At 44.1% G+C, this 15,541-nt stretch overlaps 1 protein-coding gene across 2 annotated transcripts in view; it reads left to right on the top strand.

The window, feature by feature from the left end:
* The window catches only part of SPECC1 (sperm antigen with calponin homology and coiled-coil domains 1), a 200,088-nt gene that overhangs the window by 170,730 nt on the left and 13,817 nt on the right, over positions 1 to 15,541 (top strand). For both annotated transcript variants that reach the window (XM_035724673.1, XM_027624697.2), the window contains one exon: positions 12,414 to 12,530. In XM_035724673.1, coding sequence (XP_035580566.1) covers positions 12,414 to 12,530 — 117 coding nt within the window. The remainder of the gene's footprint in view (positions 1 to 12,413; positions 12,531 to 15,541) is intronic.

The following is a 15,541-nucleotide window of genomic DNA, read 5'->3' as shown; positions in this document are numbered from 1 at the left end:
ACATGGCTTTCTTTCCCTTAAGAGTATAAAGCTATTTATCTAGATTCTAATAATGTCTAACTTTGGCTTTTAAATTTAGCCATCTGGAGTTTATCTCCAGACATCTAATGTCTGAGAGAAGGGAAACTCAGGAGGAGACACCCGTGGTCGGCAGCCCTCTGCTTGGGAATGGCTTCCATGTCACGGTGTAGCGAGCTGGAGTTGGGAACGGAGCATGGCAGACCCACGGAGCTGAGGGAGGCAGCCGTCAATGGCCCCTGAGACAGCGGCATTCTGGGGCACTGGGGCATCAGAAAGGAAAAGGCTGTGCAGAGAAGGGGTCCAGGCGGTCTGTATGTGAGTCCCCTTGTGTCTGCGACTCTGAGCTGTGCTGTCCATGTGGGGGGCCAGACTACTGGAGGTTTACCAGATAGCCTGAGATGGAAACAGAGATACTAGAATCGGATGGGTGTAGACATCTACCCAACACAGGGAATGAACCCCAAACCCATGCACAGGGAAGGAAGTGTAGGCTGCGTCCGTTGAGATTTCACATGGACCCACTTACGTGTGCATATGCTTTATATTGTTTTTCAGCAAATCTTCAAAATAAGCTTGGTCCTCCCAAGGCACTTCCTGCACGTGCTGAACCTTAGTGAGAAATGAACTTCTTTTGTCCTCTATGATCTATACATTATTACCCCCCTTCCCCTCCACACACACACACACACACACACACACACACACACACACACACACAAACTGGGTCTGATTCTACAGCTGTGACAGTAAAAACATCTCAAAAAAGAGTCTCAGAGAAATCCCAGGAATGAGGCATGTTTAGGTCTCGGTGTGTCTGAACATCTAGTGCCCGCAGCAGTAAAGACTGTATTTTCTTTTTTAATATTTAACTGACTTATAGTTGGCGTACAGTATTAGTTTTGGATGTCTGACATAGTGATTCCACATTTAGATTGTTTGTATGTATTACTAAATGCTCACCATTTAAGTGTGTCACCATCTATCACTGTACAAAATTATTATAATATTACTGACTGTATTCCCTGTGCTATACTTTTCATCCCCGTGGTGTATTTATTTTATAACTGGAAGTTTGTACCTCTTTTTTTTAAGGATTTTATTTATTTTTTTTGAAAGCGAGAGAGCGAGTGAGCACGAGTAAGGGTGAGGAGCAAGAGGGAGAGGGAGAAGCAGACTCCCCACTGAGCAGGGAGCCCGACTCGGGGCTCAGTCCCAGGACCCTGAGATCATGACCTGAGCCAAAGGCAGATGCCCAACCGACTGAGCCACCCAAGCACCCCAGAAGTTTGTACCTTTTATTTCTCTTTACCTATATGCCCATCTCCCCACCCCTTCCCCAGTGGCCAGCCACCAGTTTATTCTCTATATTTATTAGTCTGTTTCTGGTTTCTTGTTTGTTTGTTCATACATTTTTTTTAAAGATTTTATTTATTTATTTGAGAGGGAGAGAATGAGAGAGAGCACATGAGAGGGGTTAGGGTCAGAGGGAGAAGCAGACTCCCCGCCGAGCAGGGAGCCCGATGCGGGACTCGATCCCGGGGCTCCAGGATCATGACCTGAGCTGAAGGCAGTTGCTTAACCGACTGAGCCACCCAGGCGCCCTACATTTTGTTTTTTATATTCCATGTGGTACGTGTCTTTCTCTGACTTACTTCACTTAGCATAACACCCTCTAGGTTCTTACATGTCACAAAGAGCAGGATTTCATTCTTTTTTATGGCTGAGTAATATTCGGGTGCGTGCGCGCGCGCGTGTGTGTGTGTGTGACATCTCCTTTGCCCATTCATCTGTCATTGGACACGTAGGTCGCTTCCATATCTTGGTTATTGTAAATAATGCTGCAATAAGCATGGGAGTGCATACATATTTTCAGATTGGTGTTTTTATTTTCTTTGGCAGATACCCAGAAGTGGAATTACTGGATCATATGGTATTTCTATTCTAAATTTTTTAAGGGACCTCCCTACTGTTTTTTATAGTGGCCGCATTCCCAATTTACATTCCCACCAACAGTGCATGAGCGTTCCCTTTTCTGCACACCCTCGCCAGTGCTTACTATTTCTTGTCTCTTTCATACTAGCCAGTCTGATTGGTGTGAGGTGATATCTCTTTTTTGATATGCATTTCCCTGATGATGAGTGATGTTGAGCGTCTTTTCATGTGTCTGCCATCCATTTGTATGTTTTCATGCCTTTTTGAGAAAAATGCCTGTTCATGTCCTCTGCCCATTTTTTTAAATTTTTAAATTATTTATTTAAACTATATATAATAAACTATATATAAACTATATATAAACTAAACTAAATAACCTATTTAGTTATTTGAGGGAGCGAGAGAGAAAGCACAAACGGGAGTGGGGGAGGGAAAGAGGGAGAAGGAGAAGCAAGCTCCCCACTGAGCCCAACAATTCAGGACTCGATCCCAGGACCCTGGGATCATGACCCAAGCCGAAGTCAGATGCTTAACTGACTGAGCCCCCAAGGCACCCTCTCTGTCCATTTTTTTAATTGAATTGCTTGTTTTTGTTTTGTTTTGTTGTTATTGAGTTATATGAGTTCTTTATATACTTTGGATATTCACTCCTTATCATATATGTCATTTGCAAATACCTTCTCCCATTCAGCAGATTGCCTTCTCGTTTCGTTGATTTCCTTCTCTGTGCAAAACCTTTTTAGCTTGATGTAGTCCCAGTAGTTTATTTTTACTTTTGTTGCCCTTGCCAAAGGAGACAGATCCAAAAAAAAATATTGCCAAGGCTGATGTTGAAGAATCTACTGCCTCGTTTCTTTTAGGAGTTACATGGTTTCAAGTCTCACGTTTAGGTCTTTAATCCATTTTGAGTTTATTGTTGTGTATGGTATAAGCAAGTGGTCCAGTTTCATTCTTTTGCATGTAGTTGTCCAGTTTTCCCAGCACCATTTGTTGAAGAGACTGTCTTCCTCATTTTATGTTCTCACCTCCTTTGTTGTAAACTAATCGACCATATAAGCATGGGTTTATTTCTGGGCTCTTTATTCTGTTCCATTGATCTGTATGTCTGTTTTTGTGGCAGTACCATATTGTTTTGACTACTACAGGTCTGTAGAATATCTTGAACCCTGGCATTGTGAAGTCTCCATCCTTGTTCCTCCTTCTCAAGATTACTTTGGCTGTTCAGGGTCTCTTGTGGTTCCATACAAATTTTATGATCATTTGTTCTAGTTCTGTGAAAAATACTATTGGTATTTTAATAGGGACTGCATTGAATCTGTAGATTGTTTTGGGGGGGCGGAGTATGAACATTTTAACAATATCAATTCTTCCACTCTGTGAGCATGGTTTTCATTTCCATTTATCTGTGTCATCTTCAGTTACTTTCATCAGTGTCATAGTTTTTAGGATGTAGGTTTTTCAGTTCCTTGGTTAAATTTATTCCTAGTTATTTTATTCTTTTTGATGCAAGTATAAATGGGATTGTTAATTTCTCTTTTTGCTAGTTCATTATTAGTGTATAGAAATGCAACAGATTTCTGTATATTAATTTTGTACCCTGTGACTTTACAAAATTCATTTATCAGTTCTAATAGTTTTTCTTTTTTTTTATGAAGTCTTTCAGGTTTTCTATCTATAGTATCATGTCATCTGCAAAGAGTGAGTTTTACTTCTTCCTTACCAATCTGGATGCCTTTTATGTCTTTCTCTTGTCCGATTGCTGTGGCTAGGACTCCTAGTACTCTGTTGAATGAAAATGGTGAGAGTGGACATCCTTGTTCTGTTCTTGATTTTCGAGGAAAAGCTTTCAGCCTCTTACAGTTTAGTTAGCTGTGCGTTTGTCATATATGGCCTTTATTATGTTGAGGTGTGTTCCCTCTAAGCCCATTTTGTTGAGAGTTTGTATCGTGAATGAATGTTGATTTTTCTCCATCTATTGAGATGATCATATGATTTTTACCCTTCATTTTGTTAAGGCGGTACATCATGTTGATTGATTTGCAGATATTGAAACTTCTACTAATAAATCCCACTTGATTGTGGTGAATGGTCCTTTTAAGGTATTGCTAAATATGGTTTAGTAATATGTTTTTTTAACTATTATTTTTGAAGTATAGTTGACATACAATTAGTTTCAGGTATAGCACATAGTGTTTCAACAATTCTGTAACTTACACAGTACTCACCACGCTAGGTGTAGTTACCGTCTGTCACCATACAATGTTATTATGATATTATTGACTGGATTCCCTATGCTGTACTTTCTAGCACTTACTTATTTTATAATTGGAAGTTTGTACTTCCTAATCCCCATCACCTATTTTGCCCATCCCCCCCACACTCTCTCCTCTGGCATCTATGACCTCATTCTCTGTATTTAGGAGTCTCTTTCTATTTTTTTGTTGTTGTTTGTTTTGCTTTTTATTTTATTTTTTTAAGATTTTATTTATTCATTCATTCATTCATCTATTTATTTATTTTAAAGAGAGAGAGAGTAGGGGAGGGGCGGAGGGAAAGACAGAGAATCTCAGACAGACTCCATGCTGAGTGTGGAGCCTGACACAGGGCTTGATCTCATGACCCTGAGATCATGACCTGAGCCGAAACCAAGAGTCCAGTGCTTAACCCACTCAGCCACCCAGGTGCCCTGTTTAGCTTTTTAGATTCCACATACACGTGAAATCATATGGTATTTGTCTTTTTCTGGGTTTGCTCATATTTTGTTGAGGATTTTTGCATCTATGTTTATCGGGGATATTGACTTAAAATTTTCTTTTCTGTAGTGTCTTTGTCTGGTTTTGGTATCAGGGTAACACTGGCCTCATGAAATGAATTTGGAAGCATTCCATCCTCTTCAAATTTTTGGAATAGTTTGGGAAGAATAGGTATTAACTCTTAAGTGTTTCATAGAGGGGCGACTGGGTGGTGCAGTAGGTTAAGCATCCAACTCTTGGTTTCGGCTCAGATGGGGATCTCATGGTGGTGAGATCGAGCCCTACATCAGCTCCATGCTCAGCGCAGAGTCTGCTTGAGATTCTCTCTCTCTCCCGCTGCCCCTCCCCCAATTCGTGGGTGTGCACTCTCTCTCTCTCTCTCTCTCTCTCTCTCTAAAATAAATAAATAAATCTTTTAAATAAATAAATAAAAATAAATGGTTCATAGATCTTACCTGTGAAGCCATCCTGTCCTGGACTTTTGTTTGTTGGTAGTTGTTTTTTGTTTTTTTTTTTAATTACTGATTCAGTTTCATTACTCATAATTAGTCTGTTCAGACTTTCTATTTCTTTCTGACTCAGTTTTGGAAGGTTATATGTTTCTAGGAATTTATCTGTTTCTTCTTTGTTGGCATATAATTTTTCATAGTAGTTTTTTGTAATTTTTTTTGTGCAGTTGGTTATAATTTCTCTTTCATTTCTGATTTTATTCCTCTTTTTTCTTGATGCATCTGGCTAAAGATTTATCAATTTTGTTTCTGTTTTCAAAGAACTAGCTCTTAGTTCATTGATCTTTTCTATTTTTCTATGTCTCCATTTTATTTATTTCCTCTCTAGTCTTGATTATTTCTTTCCTTCTACCAACTTTGGGCTTTGTTTGTTCTCCTTTTTCTAGTTTCTAATTCGACATAAGGTTAGATTGTTCATGTGAAATTTTTCTTGTTTCTTGAAGTAGACCCGTATTGCTATACACTGCCCTATTACAACTGCTTTTGCCGCATCCCCCAAATTTTGAACCATTTTGTTTCCATCTTCACTTGTTTCCAGGTTTGTTTGTTTGTTTTTTAATTTTATCTTTGAGTTCCTCATTACGTCTCAGTTTCCTGTAGCCCTTGGGCTCTCCCAGATTTAAGTCCCACTGATGTTTAAAGCCAGATGTTACGGGAGTTCATCTTACCAGGGTGGTGGGGGGCTACCTGATGTGGCCCTTGATCCCCTCACTCCTCAGAGAGGATCTCCATGCCCGTGACATGCCCGCGACTTGTAGGTCCCTGCACTGGGGGGTTGGTTCCCGACCATGTCTCTGCCTCTCCTACCCTTCTCCATGTGGCTTTTCCTTCCACCTTTAGCTGGGGAAGAGCTGTTCTGTTGGTTTTTGGGGCATTTTCAGAGGGAGGTGCTCTGGGTGTAGTTTGCAGCCTTGGTGTGTCCGTGGAGGAGGTGCACTGAGGATTCTACTCTACCGTCTTCCTAGACCAACAGACTACATTTTCTCATCGGTCTCCTGACTTCTTCCCAGAAGCTTTGGGGTTTTTCTCTTTTTAACTCTTTTTAGACTTTTGAGTTTAGTGCACAGAGTCAGCCCATTCACAGAAATCTAATGGAGGAAGCTAGAGAGCCTCAGAAGAGACGAAGTGGTGGGATTGAGGTCAGACAACTATAGAATCCAGCTGCAGCCTCCGCTGAATTGAGCACGGGACCCATTCCAGCGTGCACGCTGCAGCTTCTCTCTCCAGCCCTTGATGTTTTCACCAAGCCCTGGTGTTTCCAGGCAACAAAGGGCAAATGGAATGAACCTTCTAAAAGCAAGTGCTGTAGATTGCTGGGTTTTGCTTTGCTTTTGTCCCCCCATGTTATTTACGAGTGCTACCTTCACATTCTCCCCTGTAGAGCTTTATTTGTCTACAGTCTCAGCCACTCAAGGGAATATTCTTGGATAGTCGCTGAAGTTAGTTTAGCTTCTCATGTAAATACTCTTCAGTGTATTCACTTTTCTCAAATGACTTTGCTGCACTGAAGACAAAATTCCGTATCTTACAAAATTTTCTTCTATAAAAATTTAACCTGTTTTGGAGGTGCTTGGAATGTTACCATATATATATATATATATATATATATATATATGTATGTATGTATGTATATCTGATACCATGTACCCTATATGTGTATATCTGAGACTTCCTTTCCCCAGATTTCTTTTCCACTCAAAAATATCTCTAAGGTATTTATATCCCAGAGAAAGTTAAAGATAATTTGCAACGAGTAATTATCATTTTCCTTGGGGAAATAATCAGCAAGAAGTTTCTTTGTTGCTCTTTTCCCCCTTGGTAACTCTTATAGGACATAAAATCCAAAAAGTTCGCTCTCTTTTTAAACAGCCACCACGCAGACCCTTAAGATGATCAGTCCATCTTTCTTTTCTGCTTTCCTTCTTCCCTCCCTCCCTCCCTTTCTTGCTGAGATAGAACATGCAAGTGTACCATTACATGAAGTTTCACAACACGAAGGGACCCGTGCAGTTAGCATCCAGGTCTAGAAACACAGCATTGCTAGCACCCCCAGAATCCTCTGTCTGCTCCTGGCCCATTACTAACTTCCAGTTAAAGGTAACAATTAGGGAGCCTGGGTGGCTCAGTTGGTTAAGCAACTGCCTTCGGCTCAGGTCATGATCCTGGAGTCCCGGGATCGAGTCCCGCATCGGGCTCCCTGCTCAGCAGGGAGTCTGCTCCTCCCTCTGACTCCCCCCTCTCGCTCTCTCTATCTATCTCATTCTCTCTCTCAAAATAAATAAATAAAATCTTTTAAAAAAATAAAAAATAAAAAAATAAAGGTAACAATTATCCTACTTGATTTTATTCAGGAATAAATAACAAGGAAAATAACTGATGATATGCCTTGTAGAATGCCTTGTTGATCATTTTCTGTTTTTCCTCTTATTCTTTTGATGAACCCCTAAGAATTCAGCTGAATGATAATTGGGAGAAAAAGATACTAACTAACACCCCGTGGGGGTTGTTTGTATTATTAGCCTCCGTTTTTGTCCTAAGTTAGAGGTTCATCTGTGAGCATTGAGGACTATAACCCACAAGCTCAGCAAGAGCCACTTCCCCCCATCGAAGGCCAAGCCAATCCCGATCATCCCTAACCAAAAATAAAAGTTTTCACCCACATTTTAGGGGTAGGACCTGGAATTAGTCCTCACTTGGTTCCTGGGATTCCCAGGAGTGACCAGCTAGCCATGCCCAAGAAACTGTTGTCTTTCTGCCTGTTACCCAGTGCACTGGTCCAGTCCACACGAGCCCCTTTCTGCCGTGGCTACCTTGTCCTCCCTCGCAGGTGGCTGCAACCATATTGTGTCTTAGCCCATTTCGCTGGGACCCACACACCCTGCCTCAAAGTGTGGCACCCCGCATCAGCTAACTCCTCATGCACAAAGATATATCGTACAGCTCACAAAAAGATACCTCAGTGAGCAGAAGGGAACTGCTTTTGTAATAATCACCACAACAAAGCCACCATTGAGATGTGTAGAGTCCTTTGCATCCTCTTACGTGAGGTATCATAAATGTACGCATGTTTTCAGTTGTTCAACCAGCTGTGTTGACTTGGGAATTGTTAATACTCTTGTCATTCCAATGGAATTAGGATTTCAAATGACATTCAGGGAACTAGAACTGAGCTGTTCCACTTTATCTTAAGAAGGGTAAAGTTTTTACTTGATAGCCACCTCTTCTTGGAATGAGTATAATGCTGCAGATCACAGCTGGTTGTCATCCATCTCTTCCAGTGTCAAAAGAACTCCAAGTCTTGGGGCGCCTGGGTGGCTCTGTTGGTTAAGCGACTGCCTTCGGCTCAGGTCACGATCCTGGAGTCCTGGGATCGAGTCCCACATCGGGCTCCCTGCTCAGCAGGGAGTCTGCTTCTCCCTCTGACCCTCTTCCCTCTCGGGCTCTCTATCTCTCATTCTCTCTCTCTCTCAAATAAATAAATAAAAAATCTTTAAAAAAAAAAAAAAAAAAAAGAACTCCAAGTCTTAAACATGGTGGCTGTGGGTTACATGAAAGAGAAGCATTTCCTGACCTGAATGTTGGATTTGATAACCTGCCTAGATTTGGAATTTCCATAATTCCTTTTTTTTTTTTTTTTTAAGATAGGGCACTGTTCCTGTTTCTTGTGTAGTGTTGGTGTGGTCTTGCTGCTGAAGTGCCAGGGTCTGCTTTACAGTGTGCTTCACGTTTCTGGAAAGGCCCGCGAGCTGCCATCTGTCTAGAAGCATCCGGGCTGTCTGAACTCTCCTGACGTTTTGAGTCGTTTAGACTGATTTTTTTCAACCAGATTTTATAGTCTCAACCTGTTGCTCGTTCATACTTATAGATCAGAAGCTGCTCCTGTGCGGACGCCTGGGTGGCTCGGTCAGTTAAGCTTCAGTTAAGCCTTCAGCTCAGGTCATGAGTCTGAACTCCTGGGATCGAGCCCCACATCGGGATCTCTGCTCAGCGGCGAGTCTGCTTCTCCCTCTTCCTCTCCCTCTGTGCTCTCTCGCTCTCAATCTCTCAAATAAATAAAATCTTTAAACTCCCAAACACCTAGGTGACACTCAGCTGAAATACTGGGCACTTTCTTGGTTTTGTGAGACAGATGACCTCGTCACCCCTTTGGGTCTGTCTGGCCTCTCACAATGCTTCTGAAGATCATGCAGATGAAGGAAAATGACATTTTGTATCATTAAAAAAAATGGTACAGGAGATAAGTGAGTAAAATGTTCTCACGTTTTAGGAAATGAAAGATTTCTCAAAACTTAAAAACTTTAGGCCTGAAGTAAATTTGTGAAGGAAGGCAGAGGAGGAGGAAGAAAGAAAAGAAAGAAAAAAAAAAAGGAAGGAAGGACAGCAAACATGATGTGCTTTGCTGTCGGGCAGAACTGCAATTTGCCCCTGACTCTGGCCCCAGTGATATTTCTTCCTGCTTTGGCTTCCTCATCTGTGAAATGGGTACAGTGCTACTTACGATGTATTGTCATTCTGAGAATTAAATAAGGAACTGCCCAGCACCAGGCACATTGTAGACACTCAACGAATTTTACCGCCCTCACTGCCCCCATTTTTGGAGCTTGATATGTCCCGGCACTCATATTTCAGGGACTTACGTCCTGGTCATTCATTGAATGTTTGGCTTTCTATTTAAAATGTGGCCTTTCTGACGGAAACACCACTGCTTCCGGCCTCAGTTTCCTTTGAGGATGAAATGAGCTATACATCGACGTTGCCTTTCGGAGCGAACACTGCCAGGTGTGGCGCATGCTTGTCCCATTTTCACAGATGCCCTAGTGCTGAGCATGAACAATAAGCCATCAGCAAGCAGTCCCTGGAAAGAAAGTCCGGCTTTCCTTCTGCCACGTCACAGGTACCGTGAGAGATGGGTTGGGAGACGGGGTCTCAGGTGACCTCTACGTGCCAAAGAAAGGGGACTCCGTGTCAACAAGGGCTGGTTTTCCGAAGGCTGGCCCAGCTCCCTCCTTGTGCCCACTTCCCGGGGCCCGATGAGCTGATGAGCATCTGGTTCTAGTGCCTGAGACTTCCAGTGAACCGGACAGGGCATGGCCCCCACCTGTGTCTTTCCTCTTCTTTTTTAACATGCAGACCTCTTGAGAAAATATAAAATTACAGTGTTTCCCATTTCTGAAGCAGCATCCAGGCCCCATCAGGTAGCTCCAGAGTCTCCAAGGAGACTTTTTGAAGCCAAGAATGCAAATGATCAGCTTACCAGGAGGCCTGGCTCGTGCACATTCAGCCCGAAAACGGAGATGGGGCATTCTCAGACTTTTATGTAACACGGAGATGCTTAGCAGCTCTTAAAATCTGGTTGTGCTTGAGTCATGAAAACCAGAACGAAAAGGCATTATTATGGTTGTGTGTTGCCCTCAGCCAGAGATCCTTCCCCCAGGTAGACGTAATTACAAAACAGGCTGGAGAATCCGACATTCCTGAAAGGCAGCGATTTGGGGGGGACGTTCTGGGTCCACCTGGGTCACCCTGGACTCTGGCTAGAAGCCAGAAGAGGTTTGCTAGAAAGGGCCACAGGGTGGGGACTTGGCCTGCCAGAGTGTCCGTCATCCAGGTACACCGTGTGTGATGTGTGGACACCACCTCCTCATCTTTCCTATAAAACGAGTCATTTGACCTACCTCGTCGCTAGAGGCCAAGCTAGCTCAGAGGAACACAGGGAAAATCTAGATAAAGTGCTCAAATGAGGGGCGCCTGGGTGGCTCAGTCGTTAAGCGTCTGCCTTCGGCTCGGGTCATGATCCCAGGGTCCTGGGATCGAGCCCCACATCGGGCTCCCTGCTCCGCGGGAAGCCTGCTTCTCCCTCTCCCACCCCTCCCTGCTTGTATTCCCTCTCTTGCTGTGTGTCTCTCTCTCTGTCAAATAGATAAAATCTTGAAAAAGAAAAAAACAAAAACGCTCAAATGAGATTATGGGCCATTTGCTTCCAAACCCCTCAGGAAACCGCATGGGAAACTCCGATACCATGTTTTATTACACATTTCCACCTCCCTGTGTTCTTCAAAACTTCTTTATACACATGTTAGGAAGAACTCCACAAAATCTCCCTCTCCCTATTGCAATTTACCTTCATGCCATGTTCTCTTCACCCTTCCTCCCCTACTCAAGTGCTGCCACTTCTGGTGGAGACACCCTAAATCACTTCCCAGGGCAGAGTCAAGCTGCTGCAGACTGGCGTTTGGTTTGGGCAGAGGGAGAGGAAGTAGTCGGCGTCCACACCTTCAGAAAGAGCCGCCTCTTCACCATCCGCTCACCTCTGCCCACTTCATTGTCTCCACGAGCTGCCTTCCTCTAAAGATTCTGTTTTCCTCATCACGGTTCACGAAGCATCTACTGGGGTTCCCACCAATTCCAGAGCAGAAGCTCCTTTTCCCTCGGGAAGCCTCATAATCCTTGGGTATTTGATGTGCCAGCGAGGGTACTGTTGAGTATGAAGGGTTTGCTCTCCCTGAGAAGCCCTTCAAGTTGTGGGGTGTAGAGGGTATTAGCAGGAGTAAGCCGTGAGACCAGCCATCTAGGTTTTTAAGATCTTGGTTTGTCTTGGTCTACCTGTTGTTAATTGGCGTCATACATCATGACGATCATGATGAGGGTTCCTCCTTGACCAGATAAATCTGGGAAATGCTGGGATAGAGAAAGCTAATTGAGGGCGCCTGGGTGGCTCAGTCAGCTAAGCGTCGGCCTTTGGCTCCGGTCATGACCTTAGGGTCCTGAGGTCGAGTCCTGCATCGGGCTCCCTGCTCAGCAGGGAGTCTGCTTCTCCCTCTGACCCTCCCCCCTCTCATGTGCTCTCTCTCTCATTCTCTCGCTCTCAAATAAAAAAATCTTTAAAAAAAGAAACCTAATTGAGTGGGTGGATTCGAGAATAAGATGTCTCGAAGCTTTTCATGTACCACCGGGTAGGCAGAAATTCCCCAGGGTTGGGAGCCCTTAAGGCTTTTTTTCATGCGATTCTGTGAGTGGATTTGGGTGACACCGGGCCATTGCTGGTACCAAAATTAAATGGACACCCGGCAGTTTTGGGTGGTTTCTCATCTGGCCTTCCTGCAAACCCAGAGGTGGATACCCATCTTCCCATAGTCTCATTCATATTCTCTGCCTTTGCACAGTTTGGAGATTAATGCTGCTTTTCCCACCCCTACAGAACATTGATATCACCAATTTCAGCAGCAGCTGGAGTGACGGCTTGGCCTTCTGTGCTCTCCTTCATACCTACCTGCCTGCCCACATCCCATATCAGGAGCTGAACAGTCAGGAGAAGGTAAGTCACCTGCCCAATCACCCCTGGTTATCCTCTAGAACATGCAAGGGGAATTCCTATAATATCGTCCATCCTGATGGGGTGGTGTTTATAGACCAGGAAATTAGGGTATTGGTACCAGGCAGACATAACTGAGTGTATGACAAGGCCGTAGGATCCCACCCTTGGTAAATACTTCTCAGTTGCCTCGTGGCCTGGAAAAATGGAGGGAAGACCAGTTTATTGTGACCGTCACCCATTTTTTGAGAGAAAGCCTTGATGAAATTTCACCTTCGTGGCTTTAAGACCTTGGCCAGCATTTTCAGGACCTGAAGCACCAACGAAAGGATCTCGCTGCTCGGATAAGCTTGGGAAACGGTATATTATGTCACACTCTTAGAGATTCACAGTGCTCATTAGCACAGTAAAGACTTCAGGAACATGAGAGAAACCTGTGTGACTCTGTTTAACCCTACATATATCAGATCCACAGAATTTTTTAATACAATTACCTACAACAAGAGTTCGCCAAGTTTCCTGTTAAGGGCCAAATAGTGGACTTTGTGGGTCCACGGGTCTCTGTCACAGCTACTCATCTACCATGGTAGTGCCCAAGTGGCCCGAGACGAGACGGATGGGCATGCTGTGTTCCAATAAAACTTTATTTACACAAAGAGGCTGTGGGCCTGATTTGGTCTGCGGGCTATAGTTTGCCAAACCCTGACCTAGAACATCCTACAAAATCATATCCACAGAGCGTACTTTGGAAAATGCTGTTCTGGGCCCTGCGCTCATTCTCTCCACAAGTATTTCTTGCCAAGCATCGTGCATAGTAATAAAGACAACAGTGAACAAAGTAGACCTGTTCTTTGCCCTCTGAAGTAGAGAGACAGGTCCACAAGCGAGTAAGCCTGGTAACAGGTAATGTTATAAATAAATAAATTGCCGAAGAGCTATGAGAGAAACCTCATGCCGTGGGAGTGAACAGGTTTCCTAATTTAGATCAGGAAGGCTGAGAAGGCCTCTCTGAGAGGCGATACTCTTCAGAACAAACCAGGAGCCAGTAATACAAAGAGCTGGGGGGAGCTTTCCAGAGCAAGGGAGCAGCCTGACCAAGAAAACACCTGGGTGTGGTCGGGGAACATGGAGGAAGACCCGCTGGCCGGAGTGCAGGGAGCGGGGAAGAGTGGCCTGTGATGGTTCTGGGGTCCAGACAGGGCCAGACCCTGCAGGGCTTCCACGGAGGGCTCTGGAAAGAAATCTGCCTCTTGCTCTAACCTCGGTGGGAAGTCACTGAAGGATTCTAAATGGTGGAGACACACGACTCGTGTTTTTGAAAGATCTTTCTTGCTGTTATGTGAGAAGAAGAACTGGAAAAGGAACAAGAATGGGTGAGGCACTACCGGATGGGAGGCTCTTGGAGTCATCAACGTTGAGGGCTTAGCATCCCTGACTCCAGCCATTTAGCTGTGGCGGGGGCGGTAGCATCTTGGGTAGAAAGTTGGAGATAGTTTCAGAATAGGTCTTAGATATAGAATCCGCTGGACTTAGTACCTGGTTGGTTGTGGGGGAGGACACGAGGAAGGAGAGGCGTGTCTAGCCTGACAGGTCATTCTCCAGGATGGGGAAGGAATAGAAATGCTGGAAAGTTCGGTTTTGATTATAAAGCCCAATGCATGGTCATGGCACTGATGGTGATAATAACTGAACAGAGTGATTTAATTTTCTGGAGTGTTAGGGTTCTCCAGAGAAACAGAAGTAATAGGGTGTGTGTGTGTGTGTGTGTGTGTGTAAGAAAGTTGAATGCCACAGTTTGGATCAGAAGGCAGTTTGCTGGCAGAATTCCCTCTTCTTCGAGGGAGATCAGGCTTTTTCTATTAAGGCCTAACGCTATGGTGGGTGATGTGCTTTACCCAGAGTCTACCGATTTAAATGTTAATCTCATCTTAAAAATACCTTCACAGAAACATCTAGAATAATGTTTGGCCAAACATTTGGTACCATGACCTAGCCGTGTCGATACATAGAATTAACCATCACAGAGCGTGTAAAAATCTCAAGACCTAAAATTTGTGTGTGGTGCCTTTGTTGGTAGTCCGTGAAGCAGGCTGGACAGGAGCATTAAACATTTGGAAAACAAAGCCAAAAAAGCTGTTCTGTTCTTAATCATGTTAAGTGGGAGATGTTCCTAAAGTATGCAGTGTGCCATTTCAGGCAGGTGGTTGGATAATAAATGTGGAAATCAGAGGGGAGATCAGAGCTGGAAGGCAGATTCGGGAGTCATCAGGGAGTAGGTAAGTGCTGCCTAAGTGAATCGAAATGATGGAAAAGTTCTACATTTGCGCTATCCAACATGGTAGCCACTAGTCCATTGGGCCGTTAATGAATGTGGCTTTCAATGATTGGAAAATTGAATTTTTAATCTTAATTACTTTTGATTTAAATAGCCACGTGTCAGGTGTAGCTACCATGTCCAACAGGGCGGGTATAGATGGTATTTAAAGCCATGAGAGTGGAGATCACCTTGGTCCTAGGTCCTAAGGGAAGCTCCAAAGAAAACCTCGTCTGTATCCACTCTGCTCCCAGTGTTTCACTTCCGATACTTCTGTAAACAGATGGGGGGTTTTGCCCATACCGGGCAGTTCTGCAACACCAGCTGGGTATCCTCAAGTGTGACTCAGTTCTGACACTGTCCGCCTGGAATGAGCATCGGGTCCCACAGGTTAAGGGCTCGGTCCCACAAGAGTGTGCCCTCCACTTCAGACCCCAGTGACCATGTAGTTGTCACCTTGCTTCTGACTGATCGACTAAACCAGGGGTTCCCGTGACCCCTTCCTTAGGTTCAATTAATTTGCTAGAGTGGCTCACAGAACTCAGGAAAACAGTACTTACTAGGTTACCAGTTTATTACAAAGGATATTGAAGGACACTAATGACCAGCTGGATGAGGAGCCCCCTAGGGTGAGGTCCAAAAGGGTCCCGAGCGCAAGAGCTTCTGTCCCGTTGGACCTTGGGCTGCACCACCCTCCCAA

Source organism: Zalophus californianus, chromosome 16 (assembly GCF_009762305.2).
Source record: "Zalophus californianus isolate mZalCal1 chromosome 16, mZalCal1.pri.v2, whole genome shotgun sequence".
In the NCBI taxonomy this organism is placed as follows: domain Eukaryota; kingdom Metazoa; phylum Chordata; class Mammalia; order Carnivora; family Otariidae; genus Zalophus; species Zalophus californianus.
This window is presented reverse-complemented; position numbering and strand designations above follow the sequence as displayed.